At 37.9% G+C, this 27,221-nt stretch overlaps 1 protein-coding gene across 1 annotated transcript in view; it reads right to left on the bottom strand.

Moving 5' to 3' along the window:
• The window catches only part of CAMK2D (calcium/calmodulin dependent protein kinase II delta), a 305,299-nt gene extending 281,460 nt beyond the window's left edge, over nt 1–23,839 (bottom strand). The window contains 2 exon segments of the mRNA NM_214381.1: nt 21,776–21,870; nt 23,438–23,839. Coding sequence (NP_999546.1) covers nt 21,776–21,870; nt 23,438–23,502 — 160 coding nt within the window. The 5' untranslated portion in view covers nt 23,503–23,839.

Here is a 27,221-nt window from a genome sequence, read left to right as displayed (position 1 = left end):
CCCTAGCCTGGGAACCTCCATAAGCTGGTGCAGCCCTAAAGAGACAAAAGACAAAAAAAAAAAAGAAAAAAAAATTTGAATATGAGAATAAAAATGAAAAGTATCCTTTTACCTTCTTTGTTAGAACACACAGATTTTAAGACTCCAGCGATTTTATATAAATACTCCTCAAGAACACATAGAGTTTAGAAAGATGTATCTCATCTACAACTCTTATTGAATTAGAAGTCCACCTAATTCATCACTAAGATAAAAAGAATTCCACTCATTAATAACCCCATAGTTATATAAAAGCATATTTGAGCCTACTTTGAATAACAAATCTATCACTTAGAAGCAATGAAGCTATGATCTGATCACTTGGTCAAATAAATCCTTTAAAAAATACAAAAACAAAAACTGACGAAACAGACCTCAAGAAGATGGCTTTTCAAAAACGCTTTCTTTCCCACTCACAACTGTAATTTTATTTTGAAATATCCAAACATGATCATATCTTCCAAGTCAATAAATTTATTCCAAAGGCTTTTTTAGATGCTACTACTCAATGCTGATATATTTTAAATAGAGTTTTATTGTAACTAATAATAGACATTAAGTGTACAATGAAATACATTAAACCATACATTTTTCATCTAGATTAATATCAAAAACCAACACTCTGGAGTTCTACTGTGACAACCACTGAGGCGCAGTGGGTTAAGAATCTCACTGTAGCGGCTGGGGTTGCTGCAGAGGTGTAGGTTGGATCCTGGTCAGTGCAGTGGGTTAAAGGATCTGGTGTTGCTGCTATTTTATGCTGCAGCTGCACAACTGTGGCTGGGAATCATTCCCTGGCCCAGGAACTTCCATATGCCACAAGTGCAGCCAAAAAATAAATAACCAACACTTTTGCACACCATATTTCAATATATCCTAGCATTTAAAAAATCCTGGTTTAGAAAGGCAATTCGCTACAAAAGCTAATAACTGGATTTAATCAAAGTTTGCCTCATTTTAGTTTTAAAACAAGTGAAACAAAGGAAGAAGCAGTCTTCCTTGCACCCTTTCTCAGTGTGTGCTCTTATTTATTAGCAAGCTTGATGTTTTGTTTTGAACCTAGTTCCAATTTTAACTATTAAGGTAAAGAAAAATATTGCCTTTTGAAAATATTGATTGACTAGATGACACAGAATATTTACTAACAATTATGGAAATGCTATTATTCTTTAACAAAAACTTAAAGGAGTGTGTAAGTTGTAATTGGTAAAATACATGTAACTTAAAATCTACCATTTTAACCATTTTCGAGCATACAGTTTAGTGGTATTAATTGCATTCACATTATTGTGCAATCATCACCAGTATCCATCTCCAGATTTTTTTCATCTTCTCTAACTGAAATTCTGTGCCCATTAAACAATAACTTTCCATTTTTCCTTACCCTTAGCTCTTGGCACCCACCATTCTATCTTCTTCTCTATGAGTCTGACTACTCTAGAAACTTCATAAAGTGGACTTATTCAATGTTTGTCTTTTTTGTGACTGGCTTATTACACTTCACATGATATCCTTAAGGTTCATCCACGTTATAGCATGTGTTAGAATTTCCTTCCTTTTTAAGGTTGAATATGTTCCATTATATGTATAAACCACATTTTGTTTATCTGTTGGTGGACATATGAGTCAGTGAATTTGGGCAAGGCCTAGAACCACACAGTTGCAATGTATTCTCTCCATCTGGGAAGCCAGAGTAGGCGGATATATGCCTCTAAAACAACATCCTTTGTAGGTTCCCTCATTATTTCTCACAACTCCAAATTAACCTTCCAAATCATAAAAAGTTAAGCAAATTGCCTAAGGTCATCTTGCTGATGTCAGAAATCAGAGTTTCCAACTCTCTATAAAATAACTGATAAATCCTGGAGTTCCCATCGTGGCTCAGCAGAAACGAATATGACTAGTATCTATGAGGACACAAGTTCCATCCCTGGCCTCACTCAGTGGGTTAAGGATCCAGTGTTGCAGTGAGCTGTGGTATAGGTTGCAGATGCAGCTTGGATCCTGTGTGGCTATGGAGTAGGCCAGTGGCCACGGCTCCAATTCTACCCTTAGCCTGGGAACCTCCATATGCCACGGTGCAGCTGTAACAAACAAACAAACAAACAAAAAGAATTGATAGATCACATCTTTAATATATTGCAGATACACAAGGATGAGTGAAGGATAAAAGCATTCCTTTGAAAAATCACTATTGTGAGAAGGAAATTTTTAGTTAAATCGAATTCAAATCCTATCTATGAAATCACAGTCCTCTGTTTTTCTGATAACATTACATCAGAGTATTAGACAAGACGGTCTGTACGTGATCCCTTCCAATCCACTCTTCACAAATAACAGTTTGATGTGGCTGTTTAAATAGATTCATATAAAAACCCACAGGGAGAAAGAATATATGGGAAGTTAACCAATCTCATATTTCTGGTTTACCAACCTGATTTTTTTTTTAAATGAAAATAGGATATTACACAATGAGTGAATGCAAAAACTATTTTTTATGTGTTGTTATCCTATTCAGATTCTGGCAAACATACATGGTACTTTCATAATCCCTATATCTCCTTCTTTGGAAACCTGTCTATACATATATATGGATTAAATGAAAATATAACTCTAAAATACATGATGAAATAACATCAGTAGGTATTCACTCTTTCAAATACTAAGGCAAACTCTTCCAATATGAATTTCTCCATGTCACTGAAAGTTTCTTGATAAGAGTCAAGTCTGAAAAGCTATTAATCCAACCTAGTCTTCAAAACTAATTAAAGGTTTATGAAAGATATTGGTAGAGAACAATTACCAATTCACTGGGACATATCTACCAAATTGTAAATATACATGACAAAATAGAACCCATCTAACAAATGTCTTGCCATTATTGCAAAACAGATTTTTTTCAGTGTTATAGACACAAATATTATCTGTGAATTAGAATATCCCTTCCAAAAAAAACCAAAAAAAAAAAAACAAGTTCCTTAAATATTTTCCATTCCTCAAACTGATCATAGCACAGTACATGGAAATACACCACCGATGGTTAATCTTGCATCGCCAGAAAAAGAAAGTACAATGCTGCAAAGGAGAACTGAAATCCATCATTCAAATTTCATGTGAAAGAAAGGCAGCATTCTTAGTCCTTTAATGAATCCTAAATTCATTCTTCAATTTAAAAGATGAAAATGAAAACTTCTGATTATCAAGCTTATCTGGGGTTTTATTTTCTTAACAATTCAATGAATTTTATTATATTTTATAGTAGTACAACCATCAGGCTTATCTGGGATTTTAGAGAGAGACAACTTCATCCTACTTCTCAGCACCCCAGTCCCCTCCAATCACTCCCCAAAATAGCTCCCCAGTGTAAAAGCAAAACGTCTAGCACATTTTATACCAGTGTTCAAAGCCTGTGGGTATCTGCCACAGCCTGGCAAGTAATGTGCAGAAACAGATACCTCTCCTACAGAGGGCAACAGGAAGAGGCTTACAATGTTCTAGTATAAGAATTTTGGAGTTCCCGTTGTGGCTCTTTCTCATGGTTTGCTTCTTCTCATTATCACTGTCTCAGCTCAAATGCTAACATCCTCAGAAAGCCCTATCCAAAGTAACCCACTTGAGGTGACTATCTAACTTATGGCCCTGTTTTATTAACCGCACAGCACTTTATCTATTTTAATGGCTCCTCCAGCCTCTCCCACATCTAGTTTGCTCACATCTGTATTTCTAGAATCTAGAACTATGTCTGCCCATAGTAGCTGCTCAATAAAAGTGTTTTGTAAATGAATAGTGATGACTGATATAATAAGAGTAAAATAAGACAGGAGATCCCTTAGGAACTAGAGAAACAAAACGCAGGGCTACAAAAATTTCAGCATAAAAGATATCAAATTTCCATTTGATAGACAAAAGCTAGTAACTCAGAAAGTTGTAAAGATATCTTCTCTAGAACTTAGAAATACAAACTCAAGAGAATTTTGTGTGTGTGTGGGAAATCAGGTGGTAGAGGGAGAGAAAAGTAGGAGTAATTAGATATTAAACATCAATTGAAATAGTAAGGGGAGAAAGAATGAAGACATGAATAAGTTAGTGGCAAAATATTTTTATTAAAAAGAGAAAAAATGAAAACACATTCTGATCACATCTACTTCAATAGCAATCCTTGGGTTCACTGCCTTTGTAGTGAACTTAGAAAAACAAACTGAAAATGACACAGACCTTTAGGAAAATCATTCACTCTACCAATGCTTTCTAAAAATCTTCTCAAACCAAAAAGTCCTTATCAACATAGTCAATGAACCAGAGATATGCAGATAAGAAAGTAAGCAAAGGCACATAAAATCAAATATTCATGATGATAAAAATTATTAAGCATTGGTAATAAAATATCCAGGACGAATCTGCTTATGTCTTTATAATATTTATTTCATATTCCTGAGTCTATAATAATTTTTCTCCATAAGCAATGCTTTCCTATGATGAAATTATGTACAACTCAAACATTAAAAGCTGCCTGCAGAGTCTTTTGTTTATGTAGAGATATTGAATATAATTGATAGAAATAGGGAAACAGCTAAGTTAGATTGTGAAATGAAGATTCCCCAGGCTTCCTTTTAGGTACAAAAAAAAAAAAAAAAAAAAAATCTGCTATCAAACAGTCCATAGTGGCATCATTCTGGCTGTCATTCCAGTAGAATAAAATTTTTCCCCAATTTTCTGCTAACTTCCTCCTCACCTTTCCCTCCTGACAGACAAATCCTAGAAAGAACATAACAGAATGACAACAGGAAGGGCTTTTGATATTACCTAGGATTGGATTTAAATTCTAGCCATTCTACTTTTACTAGTTTAAAAATTAAGGAAAATTAACATTAAAAAAAAAAGGAAACTTCTTTCTCCAATGTTTAAAAAAGTGTCAGAATCCCGGCTGCCTCACCTTGTAAAGCCCTAGGCAGTTTGGGCTGGATTCAAGGCCACGTTAGTTAGCTGCACCTGCTAAGGATCCACTGCACGTGGCTTCTGAAGGAGTTGTGCCTACAATCCCTAAGGCCATCTGAAGCTGTTCCCTCCAAGCTCTTAATCCTACTTCTAGCTCTCTGCTCTCAGCTGAACTATAACCCTCTTCCCTTCCATGCCAAACATCTTGGCATACATGCTGTCTTCTCCTGCTCCTGCTGACCCCTCTGAGCAAGAAGAATGTCATTCCCACATACACCAGCAACAGTCTCCAGGACTGGACCACACATAAGGTTTACCTCCTTTCCTACATTATCAGTCTCCCTACACGCTAGTGATTCTTTTTCCTCTTTCCTCCAATAAGCTTCTGTTTTATTTATCACCAAAGTTAATTCCCTTGACCTGGCTAATCCCTAAAATTACCCCTTGGCATGTGTGCTTGTCTCTCTTTTCTTATTTCATTAAACCAGCAAGGATTTACATGTTATCTCCATTTATTCTTTAATCCCAAGAAATAGTTTTATTCTTTATTCATTTGGCAAATATTTATTAAATGTCAATTATATTTCACATAATATGCTCAGTTACAGGATGTGAAGATGAGTAACAGCCCAGTCTGATCCTCATGATTGCTTCCCTAATACGACTGAAATTCTGCTGTATGGAAAACCAAGACCTTTTCTCAGTCTTCATTTCTACTTCTCTGTAATATCAAACATTACTAGCCACCCCTTCCTTTGCAAAATTTCTCTCCCTCAGAGTTCAAAGCACCACATGATCCTTTATATCCTTTCACTTCTTAAACTTTCATCCTTTCATCCATTAAAATACAGGTACTCCTCCACATCCCTGTCCTAGGTCCTCTTTTTCCTCTCTATCTTCCCTCCTTTGTGATCTCCACTAGTACAGCTTTTACTGTGCAGGCAGGTCATGAAGAGCAGCTAAATTGATTACTGCAGCTTTATAGATAAAAGCCCAAGGCTTGGAGAGGTTAGGAAGTTTACCCAAGGTCACAAGGACTAGGAAGGGGTAGTTGAACCTCAGCAATTTCAGAGCAGATGCACTTAACCTGCACAGTACATTGCAGTGCTTTCCAAGTCTGTCTCAAGAACCACACTCAATTTTCAATGGTGTTTTGGATATTTCAACCTGAATATAGAACTTACACCTTAATTCCTCACTGATTCATCATCTTCATCAAAATCAGTTCATGATTTTGACTTCTCAATTTCTTATATGAAAATTACAATTTTCCCCATGATTCAACCTTGAAACTCCAGTAATCCTTATTCTATACTATCTTCAGGTTTCAGAATTTCAGTACTCACACTCTATGCCAATCCATTCTACTAATTCACTGTGGCCAAGTAAAGTCTTAAATGGCTTCTTTAATGAGTCCCCACTGTATTTAGGACAATATTCTCAACTTCGCAATCAAAGACCTTTATAAAATTTCCCCGGATTTCCCATAGATTCTCTACATTTTACCCAAACACTAATGGCTTTCTGCACCCATGTGTCCTTCGTCTTTCCTTCCATTCATCTTAAGTTGTACTTTCTCAATGTTACTTCTCAACTAAATATCTCTACTTAGGTACAATGAATTATCATACTACATTCTTCTGCTACTCATCTTTATCTCCTCTATAATCATTCATGTATGTCTCCTCATCTCTAAATCAGGATCTAAGTTTTATGTGGGATCTGAGCATATTTTATTACCTTCACGCCCCCACAGCTTGCTTTTGGCAGGCATACTGCAAATGGTTCTCTTCTGACATCTTTTAGAGAAAATACTAACCTTGCTTTCTTTCATTATCAATAGTAGATATAGGTTATTGTCTTTCTCATTATTAAATGTTACGCTCCCCAAAAGTACATAACCATACAAATGGAAAGAGAGGTAGACTTTACTTCTCCAGGATAAAGCAGGATAGAGCATTTTTATAGGAAGAGGGTTACTGACCCAGAGATCTAGCCCAATTCCAGTCCAGGTAATTCACTCCTTCTCTCTAAAATCCCTCTGCTATTTCAGCTGGGTGATGCTGGCTCTTCCACTCCCTGGCCTGGGAGGGAATGTGATGTGCACTATGAAACAGCTGCCACATGCCACTTGGGAGCACAGGCCTGAATCTCCGCACACTGGGCACAAGAATCCCGGAGTGTTCCCTGCCCACACCCCACAAGTAAAGTGGGACTCAGGGAATGTCTTAGATCCTTGAATGAAAGATGCCTAATAACCATTAGTGTCAGCTACGAGAATTTTTCAAAAGACTCATTTCTCACTTCCCTCCACCTTTTTCCCGAAAAGCTTGCTACAGAAGGCCTAATGAAACATTTCCATGCAGGACGGAGAAATTATTCTCTCAAAGCTCAGTGCTATTTTTAAAACCGACCTGTGTGTGCTCACTGTGTATTTCTAATACTTGTATCCGTAAATTTGGATTTGGTTCAGATGACTCTAAAACATAGTCTCCTACCTAAAAGTGTTTCTTAAAATTTGTAAAAGGTCAACAAATACTAATTTCATTTTTTAAAAATCATTATTACTTTAAAAGATTACCTATCTTAGTGATCCTATAAGCTGTCCCTGATCATGCCTTGGGACTTCTCTTAACTATGTCACTGGCAGATTATAGATATTATGATTCTTAGTACTAAATAGAGAATACAGAAGTATAAGTAATATGATAATTGGTTCTCTGTCCATATACACATTTTTTTTCTTTCTTAACAATTAAATTTTCCCTTTTCTTAATCAGAAAATACATAGAAAGCAGCAGGTAAGTCAATTTTTTTTTCCCAAAAATAACTTCCAAAGCACATAAATATTACCAAAAGTAGACTTCAGCCCTATTCATAAGAGACAAATAGTTCTTCGACACTTTTTTATTTTTCTCCAATTCTACTAGAATGAAAACTGGCCTGAAATCTGGAGCTCTATACTGAGATAACAGGAGCAGACTTTGACCCTGAAATTCTGCTTGCAATCTGGAGTTAGGATTTCCTCCTACTTTCTAACGACTATACCAAACTTGAGTCACTGATTTTTAAGTCAACAGAAGGCTTTTTCCTCTACCCCAATACAAAACCTCCTACCCCAATACAAAAAAATCAAAACAAAAAGCAAAATAAAAAAACCCAACAATCTACTATGTTTTATATATATATATATGCACATATTGAGTAAAACAATTCTGCCTCTCTTTAAACCACAAGTTATATAGTTCTTGATATTAATGAAACTGGGGAGATCTTACAAATTAAAATGTTCTACAGATGCTAAGTTCCCTTTAAAAATAGGGGGAAAACACTGCATGGTTAAGCCTAGCAAGGCAGGTTCAATGCTTAAACTGAAGTTGTCTTCTAGGTGAATGAGAGATTTTTCCATTGTTTAAGTGAAAGGAATAAATGACTATTTTCCAACTAAATAATATATTACATTGTACAATCTGTTACTTAAAAGAGTACACATATACAAATATTATTGCTAACAGTTTTGAGTCCCTAGATATATATTCACTTATCATAATATGTAGTTCAGGAGTCATTTTTTCATTCACTTATTTGAGAAACATCTCAGAAGGGTGCCAGGCACTATTCTAGACACTGGGAATTCAGGCAGTGAATAAGGTCAATATCATTTTTAGACATCTTACTTATTATGTTTGGTTTTGAACCAAAACCTACAAACATTTTTTTTTTAAAAACAAGTCATTAAAGCAATGCAACAACTGCAGAAACTATCTAGTCTCTCTTGTTTATAAACCAAAAAGGAATTCTCGGAGTTCCCGTTGTGGCGCAGCAGAAACGAATCCGACTAGGAACCATGAGGTGGGGGGTCAGATCACGGCCTTGCTCAGTGGGTTAAGGATCTGGCTTTGCCATGAGCTGTGGTGTAGGTCACAGATGTGGCTCAGATCTGGCGTTGCTGTGGCTCTGGAGTAGGCCGGTAGCTGTAGCTCCGATTGGACCCTTAGCCTGGGAACCTCCATATGCCACAGGTGCGACCCTAAAAAGACCAAAAAAAAAAAAAAGGAATTCTCTAGGGCACTTTAAAAATTGATTTTTTTTAAATTTCTAATTATCCTCCTGTCCTTTATCTTTCACTTAGTCACTCAGTTTTTTGTTTTTTTTTTTTCTGTATTGCCCCAAAGCTAAATACAACAAAATGTGAGGTAGATAAGTTGTTATTCCTCCCTTATCAGTTGTTCATCCCTAACGACTCAGGGCTGTAAAATCCCCCAAACCCTACTTATTTAATACCTTCCAACAGATCTTGCTGCACTTAATGATTCATAAAAGAAAACATTTCCATCTCTTTTCATCAGTTTTCATGAAACTATACACAGTAAGTTGATCACCCAAGGTTAAAAAATAGCTATCTACTTTCCAATTCACTCTTTATTGGCACTTTCTGAACTTGATTCTCATTAACTTTTTAAAATAAGATCTTATTATATACTGTATGTATACATATTTCTATCCATCTTTAAATTTGAAAGTGATCATTTTCTAAACCCAGTTCAGAGATCAGCTCCTCTTTACCTTTCAACAACCCAACAATTACCTCCTTACACCCAAGAGTGAGCAAACACTTCCATTGTAACACTTATCAGGCTGTCTGATAACACACTTGACTCCACAGCTATTTCACCTTGAGATGAAGGACCTTATCTTTGTACCTTTGTTTATCCAGCACCTAGCAGGGGGTATGGAACATGATTAGTAACTCTTCGTTAACCTGAAGTTGAAACTTAGAATCAGGCTCCCCCAAATTCAGTTTTACTAGCATACATAAATGTCATTGGTGGAAATGTACAAAACTTGCAGCTTGCAATTTGGCAACACTGATCAAGAATTTTATAATTCAGTCCTCTAATCCATTAATTCTTCTTTTTGCATATTTTCTAAGAATCAGAAATATGAAAGTTTTACAAACCAATTTGTACTATTGTTATTTATTAAAGCAAAGAATGAACCTTAAAAAACTAGCAATGCTAAAACTGATGTTTTGCTTAGTGAAGTATAATTCAAAGAAGTTGTACTCACTAAGGAAAATTTTATATTAAGCAAAAAAGCCAGACACAAAGTTAGTCCAATATTCTGAGAAATTAGTAAGAAGAAAAAAAGAAGGAAAACAAACTGTTAACAGTGACTGGTTGGGGTAACAGTCATCTGCTATTTTTCTGTATTACCCCAGATTCTGTAATTAGGATATATATTTTTATAATTTTAAATGTTTTTATCTAAATTGCTAATAAGTAAAAATGTACTTCAGAGGTATGTCCAAAGTATACAATTCTCTATATAACCAAAGTGAATATATATATATATAATTTTCAATATAAACATACAATTTGCTTTACTAAAGCAATAAAGTTTCTACAAAACAGCCAGAATGTTCAGCTGAACTAATTTCACAAATCACTTCTGCTACCATGATTATGGCTTTAAGTTGCTGTTTAAAAATATGATTGAAATGCTTTTATGAAAATACTATATTTTCTAAAATGTATATATAATATACACTATAAAGATATAGGAAATGGGGATTTCACAGTTCTACAACATCACGCAAGAAAAGCTCCTTAAAGAGGAAACATAAACAAGTGCTTTAAAACATACGTTCTAGTTTTTTTGTTTGTTTGTCTTTGACATGTGCAAGTTCTTGGGCCAAGGATCAAACCCATGCCACAGCACTAAGCCCCTGCAGTGACAATGCTGGATCCTTAACTCCCAATACCACAAGGGAAGTCCACATATGTTCTGTTTTAAAGAGCTTACAGTACTGAAACAAGTACACTTTCCAGTCCTTTTACCAAGTTTCTGAATTGACAGACACAGCAGTTGTAACAGCTGGTCTCTAACTGCCTTTACTAAAAAAAAGAAAAAAAATTCTAAGCAAATAATATCCATGATTTGAGTATCCAAAGTGCTATAAAGTAGCACCAAAATTCTTTTTAAAGGGAGCTTTGTTAAATGATAAGCAAAACAGTAACTACCTCCCAGTAATGGATTAAAAATTTTAAAACCGCAACATCTTAAAATAATTTAATAACGCATGAATCTGATATTACTAAGTGGTATTGATGGACACACGACAATGAACATGTTAATTACCCCTTATTATTGAGCCATTTTATATTACAGAGTTAAAAGTCATAAGAATTTGAACACAGTTCCTCAAAAATTGCCTGAATGATACAAAACTCCAAGAAAGAAAAATCTGTCATCAGAAAACGAGTGGTATAATTTGGGACCTATGAATAATTGGGAATTTATATATTCAGTTAGCGCATGCCATCTGACATGAAGTCTCAGCTCAGTTTTCATTTATTTTATCTATCATAGGTCTCCTTGTTAATTATATATCTATCTCAAGAATCTTATTTGCTCACCCATTCATTTGTCTACTCATTTAACAAATATTTACAAGTATATACAACATTGTAATTACTGTGCCAGGCACAGATTCAAAAGTAAGGTTTAAAATGTCCACAAGATGCTTGAAAGCTGCAACATAAATAACTGCAATACAAGGGGAGAAATGTGACAAGCTCCTTAAAAAACATGGAGAAGCTATTCAAAGGTTGAGGAAAAAAATCACATCTGGCTAGAGGAGGGAAGGAGGGGTGGAGAGGAAGTTAGGGACAGCATTATGGAGGAGGCAGCACTTGAAATCGGCCTTCAAGGAGAGAAGATTTCAACAGTACTAGGTGTGCTCACATTCCAGTTGGAGGGTGAAGCCAGATTTTTTTGCTTCATTTTAACAGGCCGCCTTACTTTGCCTGGCCAACCGTTTCTCCCTTCTCTACCAGGCTCACTTCATTTATCATCCTAAACACAATCTCACACATAAATCTCCTGAAGAACTCTGTGATACCAACCACTTCAACCAGTATCTACACTGAAGGTGCTCTGCATATCTTTATTACAGCCCTCAAAAGCAACATCCCGTATTTGCCAGGCTGTCATCCACGTTAATAGACCAGGAAATACTTGAGGGTAGGAATCTCTATCATTCACATCTATCTCTAGATCTTATCAAATGCTCAGTACAGTGGGTTACTTAGAGGTCAAATGATGAGCGAATAAATGAATAAAAAATTTTGCATCTATCAGCTGGAAAACCTGTCTTAGAAGCTATTTAAAAGAGTTGAAGCAGAAAAGAGTGCTCAAATTAGAATGGTAAAAAAGAAGACAGAAGGAAAAGAAAGGAATCAAGCCTAGGGAAATTATGGCGCTATCACAGAAGGGGAAAATTGGTGAGTCCACTGGAGATGTGCAGATTTTAGGCCCGGACTATTACTGAAAAAATTCAGCAAAAATTCAAGTTATCCAGAACACAGCCTCCAAAAATTGCAAAAGTATTTCCTTACCAAAACACCAAATTTTAAACACTAATGCCACAATGTGGCATATCTCAGCAGTCTATAATTTTGTATAAGATAGAGTAAAAATCTGCTTAATTTTCAATTACTCTGTTTACCTTTAATAAATTAGCCCTAGATAACCTACTCTTGCTTAATTTCAATGTGCATACATCATCATAAATGAATTTTTTTCAAAAGCATTTCTTGTTACTAAAAAAAAATTCCAAATAACTTAAGCCTTAAGGGAGAGAGTAAAATTATATACTGATATGAGAATATAGTTTATTTCATGAATTTATACACATACAACTCAAAATAAAACACAATTTACCCAGATAATGAGTGTAGAGTTTTTGCAATGGCAACTGATTCATCAAACTAAGATCAACCAGTTAATTAAAAAGTCCCAGGGTATAGAGAAATAAAGAGGATCTCTCCTTAAAAAGTTAGGAGTAGTGATTAGCTTTGGAATGAGGCAATGGATAGGAATCAGCAAGAACACATAAGTAGTTTCAAAAGTAGAGGGAATTTTCTAATAATTAAGTTGGGTGGAGGTTTACTAGAATCTTGATTACTGTTTTATAATTAAATATATATATAATTTCATATAACAAATTTTATGTAACAAATTGTAATCCCTGTGTAATCTAACAAAAATAGATAATCTTAACTGTATATAAATATTACATAACAGAGTTACCACTGTGGCACGTGGATTAAGAACCTGACTGTGATGGAGGCAAAGGCTAGATCCCCAGCCCAGTGTAGCAGATTAAAGGATCCAAGCTGTGGCTCAAATTCAGTTCCTAGCCCTATGCCATAGGTGTGGGCATAAAAAAAAAAAAAAAAAAAGATTACAGGAGTTCCTGTTGTGGCTCAGCGATAATGAACATGACTAGTATCCATGAGGACACAGGTTCGATCTCTGGCCTCTCTCAGTTGCTTAAAGGATCCAGCATTGCCTTGAGCTGTGGTGTAGGTCACAGACTAGGCCTGGACCCTGGGTTGCTGTGGCTGTGGCATAGGCCTATAGCTATAGCTCTTATTCAACCCCTAACCTGGGAATAGACAGAGGGGAGGCTGCAGGTGCAGCCCTAGAAAGACAAAAAACAAAACAAATGAACAAAAAAAAAAACTGTATTCTATGTACATTTTTATACCACTTGCTATACCAGAGTTTTTTTTCAACAAGTACAAAACTTCTAATTATCGTTTTTCTTTCAGTTGCCAAACTGCTGTAGGAATTTGACACAGACAAAAGTGCTGTAAAAGAAACAAAATAACAAACATTTGTCTTCCATTCTTTACAGGTTAAACAAGATGAGCCTGGAGTCCGGGTCGTGGCTCAGTGGTGACAAACCCAACTAGTATCCATGAGGATGAGGGTTCGAGCCCTGGCCTTTCTCAGGGTATTAAGCATCTGGCATTGCTGTGAGCTGTGGTGTAGGTCACACACATGGCTCAGGTCCTGAGTTGCTGTGCTGTGGCATAAGCTTATAGCTGCAGCTCCAATTCAACCCCTAAGCCTGGGAAATTCCATATGCCACGGATGTGGTCCCGAGGAAAAAAAAAAAAAAAAAAAAAAAGAACCATAGAAGTTCTAAGCAGGTTTCTCTAGGCTTTGTTTAAGGACTGAGTTTTGTTTTTTGGGGTTTTTTTCCCAGCAGCAAGCAAATGATTTGGAAGAAGTTGTCCAGGAGCTTATTAGATGCTGCAATTTTTTAATCAGTTAATAAATTAATTTCACCAAAACATTTCAGTCTTCTGTAATCAATCCCCCCCCCTTTTTTTTTTTGCTTTTTGTTTTTTGGGGCCATACCCAAGGCATAGGGTTAAATTGGAGCTGCAGCTGCTGGCCTACACCACAGCCACAGCCATGCCAGATCTGAGCTGCATCTGCAAACTATACCACGATCCTCAACCTTGAGCGAGGCCAGGGATTGAACTGATATCCTCATGGATACTAGTTGGATTCGTTAATGCTGAACCACAATGGGAAGTCCTGTAACTTTATTTTAAAATGGGGCTAATACTGTCTATCTGGAAGGTGCAGAGTGGATTAAATATAGTGTCTGGTAAATATATACCTGTCACTTAGAAGGTTCTCTTTAATAACGGCTATTAACATTTCTATTATTGCTGTTGTTGGTGGCAATAAGCAAAGTTCTAAATTGTTAATAGGAGAACTGTAGTATTAGAAAAGGAATTCACTTAACTAAAAAAAAGAAAAAAATTTTCCATGACTGTGTATAATTACAACTATAGTTGATACTTAAAATCAAAAGCAAATAACAAAGCTGTGCTCTCTCCCCTCCAAATCTACCCTCCTAGAGTAAGAGACAGATTACAGCATATGAAAGGTGTGTGAATTCATCTTAAGTATTGTTACATCAACTTTTAACTAGAATCATGGGAATTTTGTCACCTAAAAAATTTCCTACTACAAAAATATACTTATACTGATAGTTGCAACAAACACACCCATGAATAAAGTAACATTTTCATTATGATCAGATATTTAAAGTCTTTTGAACATGCTCTCCAAACTGTTTATTTGGTACTTGAGCCCCATCTACATACGATTTAAAAAATTCATTTAAATCCATATTATATAAAAGCCTTCCTTCATCTCTGTGGGCAGAAGTAATATTTCCCTCCTTTGAAAATCCACAGCACTTTATTCATGCTAGACTTATAATACCATTTATGTCTTCTATGATGTCTATTTGTGTAGATGGCCTTATTTTTCCTAACATTCTGCCCATTGCAGTCATTAAATATTTATCAAATAAAAATATAAAATGAGGTGACCTTTTAGAATGTGCTTAGTAATCTATAAAGTAGTATAAAATATAAATTATAGAAGTATTATATTTTAGGAGTTCCCACTGTGGTGCAATGAGATCAATGGCATCATGGGAACACTAGGATTCAGGTCTGATCCCTGGCTAGGCGCAGTGGGTTAAGGATCCAGCAGTGATGCAGCTGAGGCTTAGGTCAAAACTGCAGCTAGGATCTGATCCTGGGTTGGGGTGGCCAAAAAAGAAAAAAAAAGAACTATATTTTAGAGTAAAAATATTTTATTAAGACTCCATTCAATAAATCACAGTGCAGTTTACTAAATGATACTGTTACAACTTAAAAGCTTTAACACAGCTTTCCATGTAATCATTAACTAAACTGCTAATAATTTATTAAAAAAAACATTGTACACACTAATAAATGAATGTTAAAAAAAATACCAACCCAACCCAAGAGACACTAGGAGCTGGCCTGCCTTAGTATCAGCCCAAGGGAAAGACTTTTAAAAATTAATTAAAATTTTAGTTAATAAAAGAAGTTAAATGCCCAAGTAAATCCTAGTATGTGCTTTATAGTAATTCGTGATCATTAGCACTGAAAAAACTCAAATGGGCCTAAAGATTATCACACTAAGTGAAGTAATTCATAGACAGACAAATACCACATGATATCACTTACAGGCTTCATTGTGTCACATTTGAGATTCCACTTATCTACGGAACAGAAAAAGACTCAGATATAAAGAACAAACTTGTGGTTACCAAGGGAGTGGGGAGGTAGGGGAGGGAAGGACTGGAGTTTGGGATTAGCAGATGCAAATTATTATATATAGGATGGATAAACAATAAGATCTTATTGTATAGCACAGGAAACTATATTCAATATCCTGTGAGAAACTATAATGGAAAAGAATAAGAAAAATAATATATATTTACATATGTGTAACTGAATCACTTTGCTGTACAGCACAACATTGTAAATCAACTATACTTCAATAAAAATTTTTTTAAAAAGAACTATATATAAAATAACCAACAAGGACCTACTTATATAGGACAGGCAACTATACTGAATATTTTGTAATAACTTATAAGGAAAAGAACTGAAAAAAATAGATATATATGTTTGTATAACTGAATCACTTTGCTGTACACCTGAAACAAACATTGTAAATCAATAAATTCAATAAATTAAAAAAATTTTTTAAATCAAAAAACCTCATAAAAATTATTAAAATTTATTACATTCAGTTGACTAAATATTTCAATAGAAAAGAAAAGTATTAATCTAACTGTATAAAGAATCAAAGCTCTCAGTGATTGACTGATTGACCAACTGATCTCAATCATCAGTCAGGTAAAGTTTATACTAGTTATTAACACCACAATGAAATACCTCACAACCACATTCTTTATTTATTTAGTCTTTTCTAGGGCTGCACCCGCAGCATATGGAGGTTCCCAGGCTAGGGGTCGAATCAGAGCTGTAGCCGCCAGCCTATGCCAGAGCCACAGCAATGCAGCAACACGGGATCCAAGCCTCATCTCCGACCTACACCACAGCTCACGGCAATGCAGGATCCTTAACCCACTGAGCAGGCCAGGGATCGAACCCGCAACCTCATGGTTCCTAGTCGGATTCGTTAACCACTGAGCCACGACGGGAACTCCACATCCACATTCTTTAAGTTTGTGATGCTGGAATACTGAAAATGTTTTTATTATTCCCTGGAAACATGGGTTTTTTTCTTTTTTTCCTTTTCTTTTACGGCCACAAGTACAGCATGTGGAAGTTCCCAGTCTAGGGTTCAAACTGGAGCTGCAGCTGCCAGCTTATGCCACAGCCACCACCACAGCAACAATGGATCCACATCACAACTGTGACCTCCACCGCAGCTTGTGGCAACACTGGATCCTTAACCCACTCACTGAGCAAGGCCTGGGATCAAACCTGCATCCTCATGGACACTATGTTGGGTTCTTAACTCACTGAACCACAATGGGAATTCCTATGTTTATTTTTATCTATCCTAATTACTTTTGATTATCAATATTTTTATTTACCAAAAAAGGAGAATACGTATCTAAGATTAAAGCCTACGTAAATGTAAATACAACTAAACATAACTAAAGGACACTACAATGATAAGGATGACACATGCTGCTTTGGGTTCTCAATAACTGAAGAGTTGTAGAATCCATGTACACAAATAAAATGATTTACAATTTTTTTCTGAAAACACTGTTTGAATCAAGAAACTTTCAAAAGTTAGTATTATTTGCCCAATTAGTTCCAAACTGCCAAATCAATCATGTATAATCAGAACAACCTGATTCATCTATATCATCTTAGTTCTACTTCCAATTCAAGTAACCACAGGTTGAAAATTTGCAGTTATTTCATGGCTGCCTGGATGCCAAAAAGAGAAAAAAATGTTGCAAAAGTCATTGGCATACCTATTATAGCACAAAAAAGACTACTTAGGGACATAAATGCAATAGTTAGGTTTCATGGCTAAGACCTAATTTTATACATGGTCAAGTAGTTTTTAAAGTCCTGATTCATGTTCTAGTAATAACGTAAATTTAGCAATCAACAAAACTAGCAAAATCAAAGATTACCAAAATGATTTAACTGCATTATAACTGAAATTTTACAGAAATACACAAGGAAACCCCTTTTTAACTTCAGCAATGAGGCAGAGGAAAAAATACACTTGTAACAGCATATATTAAGCTTCTACTATAATTTGCAATATTTTATAAAATGAGTTGTGGTATATATCACAGACTCTATGTAATAAGTGGTTTCTAATGATCAAAATATACACCAAGAAATGATCATTAAGAAATCAGCAGTACCATAAAAAAATCTTTTACCACAAGGAAGCTTTAAAATGCAAAATAAATCACATGCACTATTTCAAAGACATCTGCCATCAGAACCATCAGTCCAGTGGACTCTGAAATCTCAGCCTTTATGAACTTTAGATAATCTGACAATACCTTGCAATTACAAAATGTCAAAGTGGACAAAATATCAAAACAGCAGGGCAAATCAGCATTTGTTAAGTACCTACGTAATTGATCAGATGACATAACTTCTAGTTTTCAAGGCAATAATTTGAGAAAATTCTATTATCACTATCCACCATTTACTAAGCATACCTTCTATTCCTAGCTAACACAAAAAATTTTACAAGACAGAAACTACATAGGAAATATCAGATGCTTGAAATATTTCCACACTATTTTTTAAATAAACCAAATTACATGGCTATACTTACCTGATCATTGTTGTATAACGAATGCTCTTTGCATGCACGTGTTAACCCAAAAGGAAAGAAATTCAACAGACTCTGAGTCTACCAAATATGGTGTGTGTGACTAACAGCTGAGAGGAAATGCAACTGAAACTGTCTGCTGGAAATCCATTAAAATCTAGGCACAGAAAAATGCCTGGGCGACAGTATAGTTGGAGGTGCAAATTTGTGCAGGAATGTATCCAAATTTTTGGCAATTCCCTCATGGTCTTAGACATATTGACAAGGGCCTTCCCCCCCACCGCTACCCCGGTTGTAATGTTACATTTATATAAAACTATTCAGAGTTGGAGGACCTGTTTGGTCTTTAAAACAAATAAGCTTAGAACTTGGATTTACAAAGCCATGGCATTTCAAATAATAAAAACAAAATTTGTATAAAAAAGTTATGTGTTCCACAAAAACTGCCATATGCAACCCCCCCCCCCCAAAAGTCATTACCTTGGGGCTGGGGGGGGATTCAATTTTGCACTTCACTCTACATTTTCCTTTAAATATATTATTTAAAAATTTTTTTGCAAAAAAAGTTATTTTAGCATCATTATATTCTGGGAAGGGAGTGTTTTAAAAGGAAAATTCATATTTTTAAGCATGTGCTCTTAGTACACTACTTTACAGACTCCTTTACATCCAGTATTTGCTTGTTCTTAGGAATGAACTAGGTAGCTAACTCCTTTACAAACCACTGAACAGCCCCATCTGATACTAGGCACTCTGCACTGAGCCCCTTCTATAACCGCATTATACTAAAAAATGAAAGCATGTTATTTTTAAGAGTTTACAGCTTAGTGTGAGTATAGGTTTAACAGATGTACACATTCAAAGGTACAAATATTCTCTAAACAGCATTACTTGGCGTGACAATATAAATTGAACATTTTGAAGAAAAAGTACAGTAATATTTTACAGGTGAGCAGTAATAGGTAAAATTGACACAGCATCTTGCATTTTAAGAAGTGATTCTCACAAAACTCACTGAATCCTCAAAACAACCATGATACCATACAGGTTTTTTTTCACCATTTTACCTAAGAATCACAGGAGATCAAGAAAAGGTAAGTGACAAAACCAAATTTACACATTAAGTACACTAAGTAATAGAGCCAAGATTCAAATTGGGTTCTCACAGCTAAATCAAGGGTGCCACTAGACTTATGATTTTCAAGTTCCATCATATAAATAATTTCATTTGATCCTTACAACAACACAGAGATCATAACTGCTAATATTCATTTAATGCATATTACATAGCAGGTGCGCTATGTAACAGAAGCAGGTGCTTCTATTTTAATTCGTTCACTTGTCACAAAACCCTATAAAAGGGTTATATTATTACTCGATTTTACAGATGAGAAAACTGAGGCTCATAGAAAATACATAAACTGCCCAAAATCACACGTAGGGAAATCAGAACTTAAGCCCAGGGTACCTAGTTCCTGTGCCTTCTTCTTCACTTCATTCTTCAACAGGTTTAACATAAAACAGGTTAAGAAAGTTGCCCAAAGTCACAAGAAAACTGCACAGGGATCAAGAAGCACACATCTTAGCCCTTCATCCTAACTACTTTCCCTAACTATAACTGGAACAATTAGGATTATTAACTCCAGAAGGGGCAAGGTGGCTAAGGGATAGATTTTTCTCTAAAGCAGAGTACGAAGAGGTGAGGGACACTGTTCGAGCAGCAGGGAGAATAATTTCCACCAGGCTTGAGAAGACTTATCTTCCAGAGATTCCAGGCAAAAGAAAGTAAAATAAAATGTATGTGAGCAGAGACAAGTGTATTTGCCATTTTGGTGAGGTGGTATGAATTAGGTCCATTTAACTTAGGAATTAGTAAAAATGAAACACAAAACTGATTTAAAGAGAAAATTTAAAGCCACTAAAAGATATGATCTAGGCATTGTAATGACTCCAAAAGAAATGATACCCCCTTTCTTGCCTGAAGTACCTAGAGCACAGAGGGAAATTATATAAGCACCAAAAAAAATCTGACTACACTTTTTCATTTTGCTTTTCAACACTAAAACGTCATTTACATTTTAGCAATTCCTTTTCACTGTTCTGTGGAGTAAAGAGAAGAGGTCAGGGGAACACACCTGTGCATAATGTGCTTCTCATTATAATGTTCACATGTCCTGAATCTATGGTGCTGGTTGCTTTAACACATAAGTTTTCCTCAGAAGCACTAAAATCAGATGAAGGAAATCACAACAAAAGCCCATTTAAATGAATAAACCGAAATGACAACCTAAGCCTGAAGTACACGTTAAAGGTAGAAATGCGCAACAAAGAGGAAAAAAAATCATGGTAGAGACCATATTCGATGATACCAGGATTTAGGAAGCAACACTTTTTAGAAGACAAATTAAAGAGGGAAAAGTAACCCTAATGGAATTTCTTCTCTCATTACTTAAAATAAACCAGGTCACTGAAATGGGCTTACACTATGGCATTTTGCTCATTTTAATTTCATTTTTATTTCATCAAACCATAAATCCCCATGAAAATACCTTAGACACGTGCTCACAATAATTGGAATGCCTAACCTTTCAGTATAAGTACTTTTGCATGAGTTCAACAAAATAAAAAGAATGCAGTAAGGCCCCTCCAAGTTTTTTGCTTATGTCAACAGCTATTTTATGAGTATGAATTATCTCTGTGGTTATAAAGCATGTGTAAAATACATTACATGAGTCTGGGAGAAGCCTTACTGCAGATGTTCAAGTAAAGGTCTGAACTGCACAGAAACATCAAAATCAAGCTGACCGTCTTAGAATATAGCATCCATAAAATTTTCCTCCCAAAGCCATTACTGTTAAATATACCTTGATGAATTAAGTTCAAGTGTAACTACAATTGAAATATATGATTCAGCTGAGCTATGACCTATTTTTCCTCTCAAAAGCGAAAAGGAATAATGACAGTAGTGAGACTTACATTTTTTCCGTTCCAGGGTTTTTCTGAAAGTTATTTTACAGTAGAGCTAAAGGCAAAATGCACTTAGTGACATTTATTTGCTTTAATATATAGTTATTTATGCTACTACTCTTAGGACGATAGAATTTTAACAATTTATCAAATAACAATTGTATTTTGTCATTTATTTTTAAACTATACATACTAAGAGGCATTCAGGAAGGAAATAATCTCAATATGTAATATGATACCTAAGGCTACAATTATAACTAAATGGCATATTTACATACAACAGAACCAACAACAAACAGGACAAATAGAAAATTAACATAAATATATACATATATATGTGGTTGAAAATACCCACCCCTAGCAGAAAGCTTTTTGGTGTTGATAATTTTGGCAGCATATTCTTGTCCAGTAGGGATTTTCATACATCTTCTCACCACTGAGAATGCCCCCCTGAAAACCAATAATTAGCAGGTCATCAATATAATCACCTCTGATATTGTACTCAAAAATTACATCTGAGCATTTTTACTGAATGTTATGAGCTGTCAAATATCAGTGCACAACAGTAATACCCATGAAAGGAAACAATTCTTCCTGGAAACTCTGACCTTCTTCAGTGCTGAAGAATAAAATTGGATTTTATTTAACTGGGAGCACACATTATTAATTAACAAAATTAAAGGAACTGGCAATTATGACGGCTCTTGTTTGCACATGAAATTTGAAAACATTTTATAATACACACACACACCAAATGCTTTGAGAAAAACCTGCAAAGAGCAGAGCTGAAGAGGAGCAGCAAAAATCTGCTGCATATTTATTTTGGTAGGGGAAAAAAAATTAACCTGGCTCCAAGTAAGTAAATATGGCGATTGTTTTCATTAAAATATAATTCTTAGGAACATTTGTGTGCGGTTTAACAAATCCTGCTATGGTGATTTCTCTGTGCCCTGTTTTGGGTTGGGGGAGGGGAGAGATTTGAATTAAGCTGCTCTTCCGACATATTCTCCATGTTTTAACAGCAGACAACATAAATACATAAGGGTATGATCCTCATTACATTTAAAAGATAGTTAACGTCCTTTAATTCAACTGTATAAAACAACAACACACACATAAATGCTTTCTAAAGTAATGTTGGAAACTAGCGGTAAAGAAATTGGGTTTGATGCTACACAAATTAACGTTCACGGCTCAGCCCTTAGGTTCCTTTTGCACAGGTTCTCTCTCAGTAGGTCTTCTCGCCCCTTCCTTAACATCACCAAGTAGTTCTGCCAGTCAGGTGTTAGGAGGTCGCTTTATACAACGCTAGGCTACCCCTGGGAAGCTCTCTCCCGGTCTCCAGAAGGCTTTTCCGCTGCCTGTATAAATAAATCCTCCCAGAGAATGCGAAGAGGTACACGTACATCCTAGGAAGGATGATGAAGAACGAGTAATCTAGTAAAGAATAATAGTGGATATGGGACGGGGGTCGGGTTCCTTTGGGTAGCCCTTTTCCTGGACAGAACAACTACTGGATGCGAAACAGACTCTAAGCCAAGTTGAACTTTCGGCATCAATAAATATGGCACCGTCTGTGGTAGTGAGTTCTCATCCGTACGTGGGTCTTGCGGCCAACACGCCGGCGAACGAGGAGGCATCTCTATTTACAGAAAACATGATCTATGTTGCATTTTACATGGGTTCTTGTTTCCTCCATACACACACACACATCTCAGGATGACAGCTACAACTGCAGGGTCGTAAATCCACTAAGTCAAGAGGGTGGGGGAGTGGGGAAAGGTGGGCTAAAGATGATCGGAATGGGCCATAGCCGGGATAGAGGGTCTTTCCCCTTCTTTGCCCCCTCCCCTTACTAGGTCAACACCTTCCTCCAAGCTGACACACCAGGGGCCCTGCCCCCTCTCCTCTAGTCTCCCAAACTCCCTCGCCCCACGCGGGAGCCGGTGGGTAGGGGGTAACACGACCCGCCCTCTGCTGGAAAGGGGACTTGCGGGTGCCGGGTAAAGGCGCTTACTTTCCAAGCTCCTCGAAAAGCTGATACTCGTCCGTGAACCTGGTGCAGGTTGTAGTTGAAGCCATCCTCGGTCCGGGCTGTCCCCCTGGCTGGGAGTGCGGCGGACAAGACGCGAGCAGACGCGCGGCTTCCCCGGGACTAGCCCAGCAGCGCTGTCACCCAGGGCCGCCCTCACTTTCCCGTCCGAAAGTAGCTCGCCGGCGAGGGAGTGTGCGTAGGGGCGGGGCGGGAGGGGAGAGGACCAGAAAGGGTGGCGTGGGGTCTCCTCCCTACAGTCCGCCGATCTTCCTCCTCCCGGCCTCGCTTCCTTCTTCTCTGGACGCTCCGCCGCTCCCTTGCAAGCCCCTCTCCCCAAATGCAGGGGCCAAAGTACTCAAGAAGAGGGGCCGGGAAATAGAAAACAGCCGGGCATGGGGCGAGAGGCGAGCAGTTGCGAAACGATCCGCACCGGGGCAGGAGGGGTAGGGGCGGAGGGGAGGGAGCCCGAGGGGGCGGAGGCCGCGGAGCCTAGAGCGGACAGCTCGAGCCCAGCTGCAGCTGTCAGCAGGCTCGGGCGCGGGACGCGCCGGGGCCGGCCTCCTTCCCGCGGGCACCTCGGCAGCCTCGCGCTCCCCACGAGCCCGCACCGCACCGAGACTGCGCGGCGAAAGAAAGAGCGCTCGGCTCAGGCGAAGCTTCGCCTGCCCTCCCCAGGCCTCCGCCTCCTCTCCAGCGCCTCCTCCTGCCGCTCCCTCCGCCTGCCTGTACCCCTCCCTCGCGAAGCCCCCTCTTGGCTGGTCCCACACCTCCTTCTAGCGACTCTAACCCTGTCCCTTCTCTTTTCCTCTGTCTCTGGGTCTCACACACGCGCGCGCGCGCACCCGTCTAGGTAGAGACCAGGTGGGTGGAGGAGGATGTTCAGGGGAGAAGCCTGGAGAGGGTTTAGGTGAATGAGTCGAGACGTCAAAATCACATAATTAAACCCGCAGTTAGGTTCCTGCCTAAACGTGGGGCTGATTTCGCTGCAAGATGCGAGTTAATTCAAGGATTGCCGAGGGCTACCGCCGGGGGTCTCTCAGAAACACCCCTCCCCCAGCCCGACTGTGGGCGCGGGGCACCAAGGACTGCTCCGAACCGCAGTGCCCTAGGTGGAAGCGGAGGGGTGCAGGCATTTCATCTCTACGCGGCTTCTTGTTGACAGAGCGGGGGCCGGATGTGGGCAATCGACTGCTTCCAGAGAAGCCCCCCCCCCAATGGCTGTCGCTCCCACACCTCCCAATGACTGTCTGGCCCACCCCAGCACGAGCCACGCCGCCCGCTACCAGGCGCCCAGAGCGGGGTCCCTCCCTCCCCTACAGCCTCTTCAGCGAGGGGCGACGCCCGCCGCGCCACGTTTCACTTCTGATATGACTGCCACCTCACTCTCCACCGCCCCCGCCGTTTTCTATGCTGGGTTGCTCAGACTCTGGCAATTCCCGAAGGCCTTCGCCTCGGCCATAAACGTTAACAGAATGAAAGGAAAAACTCCGCCACTCGGCCACACCTTCCCTTCTGAGTAACTCCCCGGTAACCTCAGTAAGTTCTGATAGTAAGGCTGTTTCTCGCGAGATTTTCTGCTCTGGTGGTGGGGGCAGGGTGGTGGGAAGGTTGGGTGTCGGTCACGCGACCTGGTAGGGACTGATGTCACTTGCATCACGTGAGCGGGTCGAGTCCCTTTCGCTTTGGAAAAGGAAAAGGAGCGGTCGCGTGTGCTTTGCTTGCAAGCTCAGAGATCTGGTCGGATAGTGTCACTTGAATGTACTACGTAAATGGCTGTCTGGAAAACCACTTGACAGTTTAGCCCTACGTTCTGTTCATTAGCATATATATTTGTTTACAGTAAATACGAGAAAAAATTTTCCCTTACATTTAAAATAGATGAATTGCTGATTGCTAAAACTACCCCTGGGCCTTCCTTCCAGCCTTGTGTCTTTAAGAAACTATGCATTTGCAAATTTAGAGGCAGACCAAAACCTAAAAAGTTGTGCAGCCTTTTCGAAAGCACTGCCTTTTGTTTTACAGCACGGGGACTCTAAAAACCTTGCAATTCTATTGGTAATTTGTTCATTGTTAGCATTACGTCAGGGACTCAAAATTTCACAGGTGGAAGATGAAAGATACCTAGGAATACAGAGAATCTAAGATTTAAAGAGATACTGCTTGCTCCCAAAGGCTGCTATTAGTGAACTTGTCCACCGGTCACACGTAATCCTAATTAGTGCCCTTATTTCCTGGCCCGGAAATGTTATTCTGCCAATAAATGAGCTTTTACAAAAGTTCTAAAAATGTTTACAATTTTTAATGCTTATAACAAAATTGGGCTTGTACATATTTTGATTCCTAACTGTAAAAAATAAATACTGTGTAAAATGGGATATTAGAAAATATGATGCCGGGAGTTCCCGTCGTGGCGCGCATCGGGAAATGAATCCGACTAGGAACCATGAGGTTGCAGGTTTGATCCCTGTCCTCGGCCTCCCTCAGTGGGTTAAGGATCCCGAGTTGCCATAGCTGTGGTGTAGCTCGCAGACCAGCTCGGATCTGGCGTTGTGGCTCTGGCCTAGGCTGGCAGCAACAGCTCTGATTGGACCCCTAGCCTGGGAACCTCCATATGCTACTAGTGCGGCCCTAAAAAGACAAAAGACAAAAAAAAAAAAAAAAAAAAAAAAGAAAAGATGATGCCAAAAACTATATGAAGACAAGCAACAACATGTTTAAATATTAATAATTGGGCTAGAAAATTGAGAGACCCATTTTAGTCCAGGCTAAAGATTTTTAATAAATATCTTAAATATTTAGCAATAGGGTTCCAGGTTATAATGTAATTAATATTCTTCACTGAATCTAAAAATGAAACAGAAGTAAAATTAAAGCAATAAATAAAGGTAATATACAATTTACAACTCTGGGAAGAAAATTGTTTTTTTTTTTTTTAAATTCAAGTAATGAGGCCTACATAATTACTGTATTTATCTCAGTTATTTAAACCACCCATAATTGTAAATGGTTATGATAATTATGCAATACAAGAAAGAAAACATAACTGCGTTTTAATACTAATGTATTGTTAGACAATAAATGTGTACTCAAAACAAACACTGCTTAATCTATATTTGCACTGTTCCTTGATCTATATTTTGGACTAATTAAAATTTGTATCTTATTTAACAAATACTGACAGTTATTTCTGTTTTTTGGACCTCCTTAAGACAGAAATCCTTCTAAAGTTACTCTGAAATTTCATTAGGATTGTCATCTCTTGTCTTCTTCCTGGCTCCTGCTTCTGCCCTGGCCTGCCTTCATCCCAGTCTCAGCACAAACAGCCAGAAGGCGCCCCTTACAGACTCAGGACAAACCATTCTTTTGTGCAAAAACTGCTGAAGATTTCAGCCCATTGCCATTGGACTAAAAAGAAAATTCTAGAAATGGCTTATAAGACCTTAGAGGACCTGCCCTCCACCTCTACTCCATGAGCCTTCTTGCCTCAATTTGTGTCCTGGCTCACTCTACTCCAACCACACTGGCCTCTGCTGTTCCTGGAGCATGCTCCTGATTAGGGACTTTGCATTTGCTGTTCTCTGCTTCCCAGAATGTTCATCTCTTAGTTATCCTCCCATCTCATTTCTTCACCTCTTTCCAGTATCTTCTCAAATAATTACCTTATTGATGTGGCCTTCCCTGACCACTCTCTCAATTACTGCAGCTCTTTCTACTAGCAGCTCAGAGTATGAATTACACCCAGATTTTGTTCCCCTTCAGGCAAGGA

The sequence above is a fragment of the Sus scrofa genome, chromosome 8 (assembly GCF_000003025.6).
Source record: "Sus scrofa isolate TJ Tabasco breed Duroc chromosome 8, Sscrofa11.1, whole genome shotgun sequence".
Lineage (NCBI taxonomy): Eukaryota > Metazoa > Chordata > Mammalia > Artiodactyla > Suidae > Sus > Sus scrofa.
This window is presented reverse-complemented; position numbering and strand designations above follow the sequence as displayed.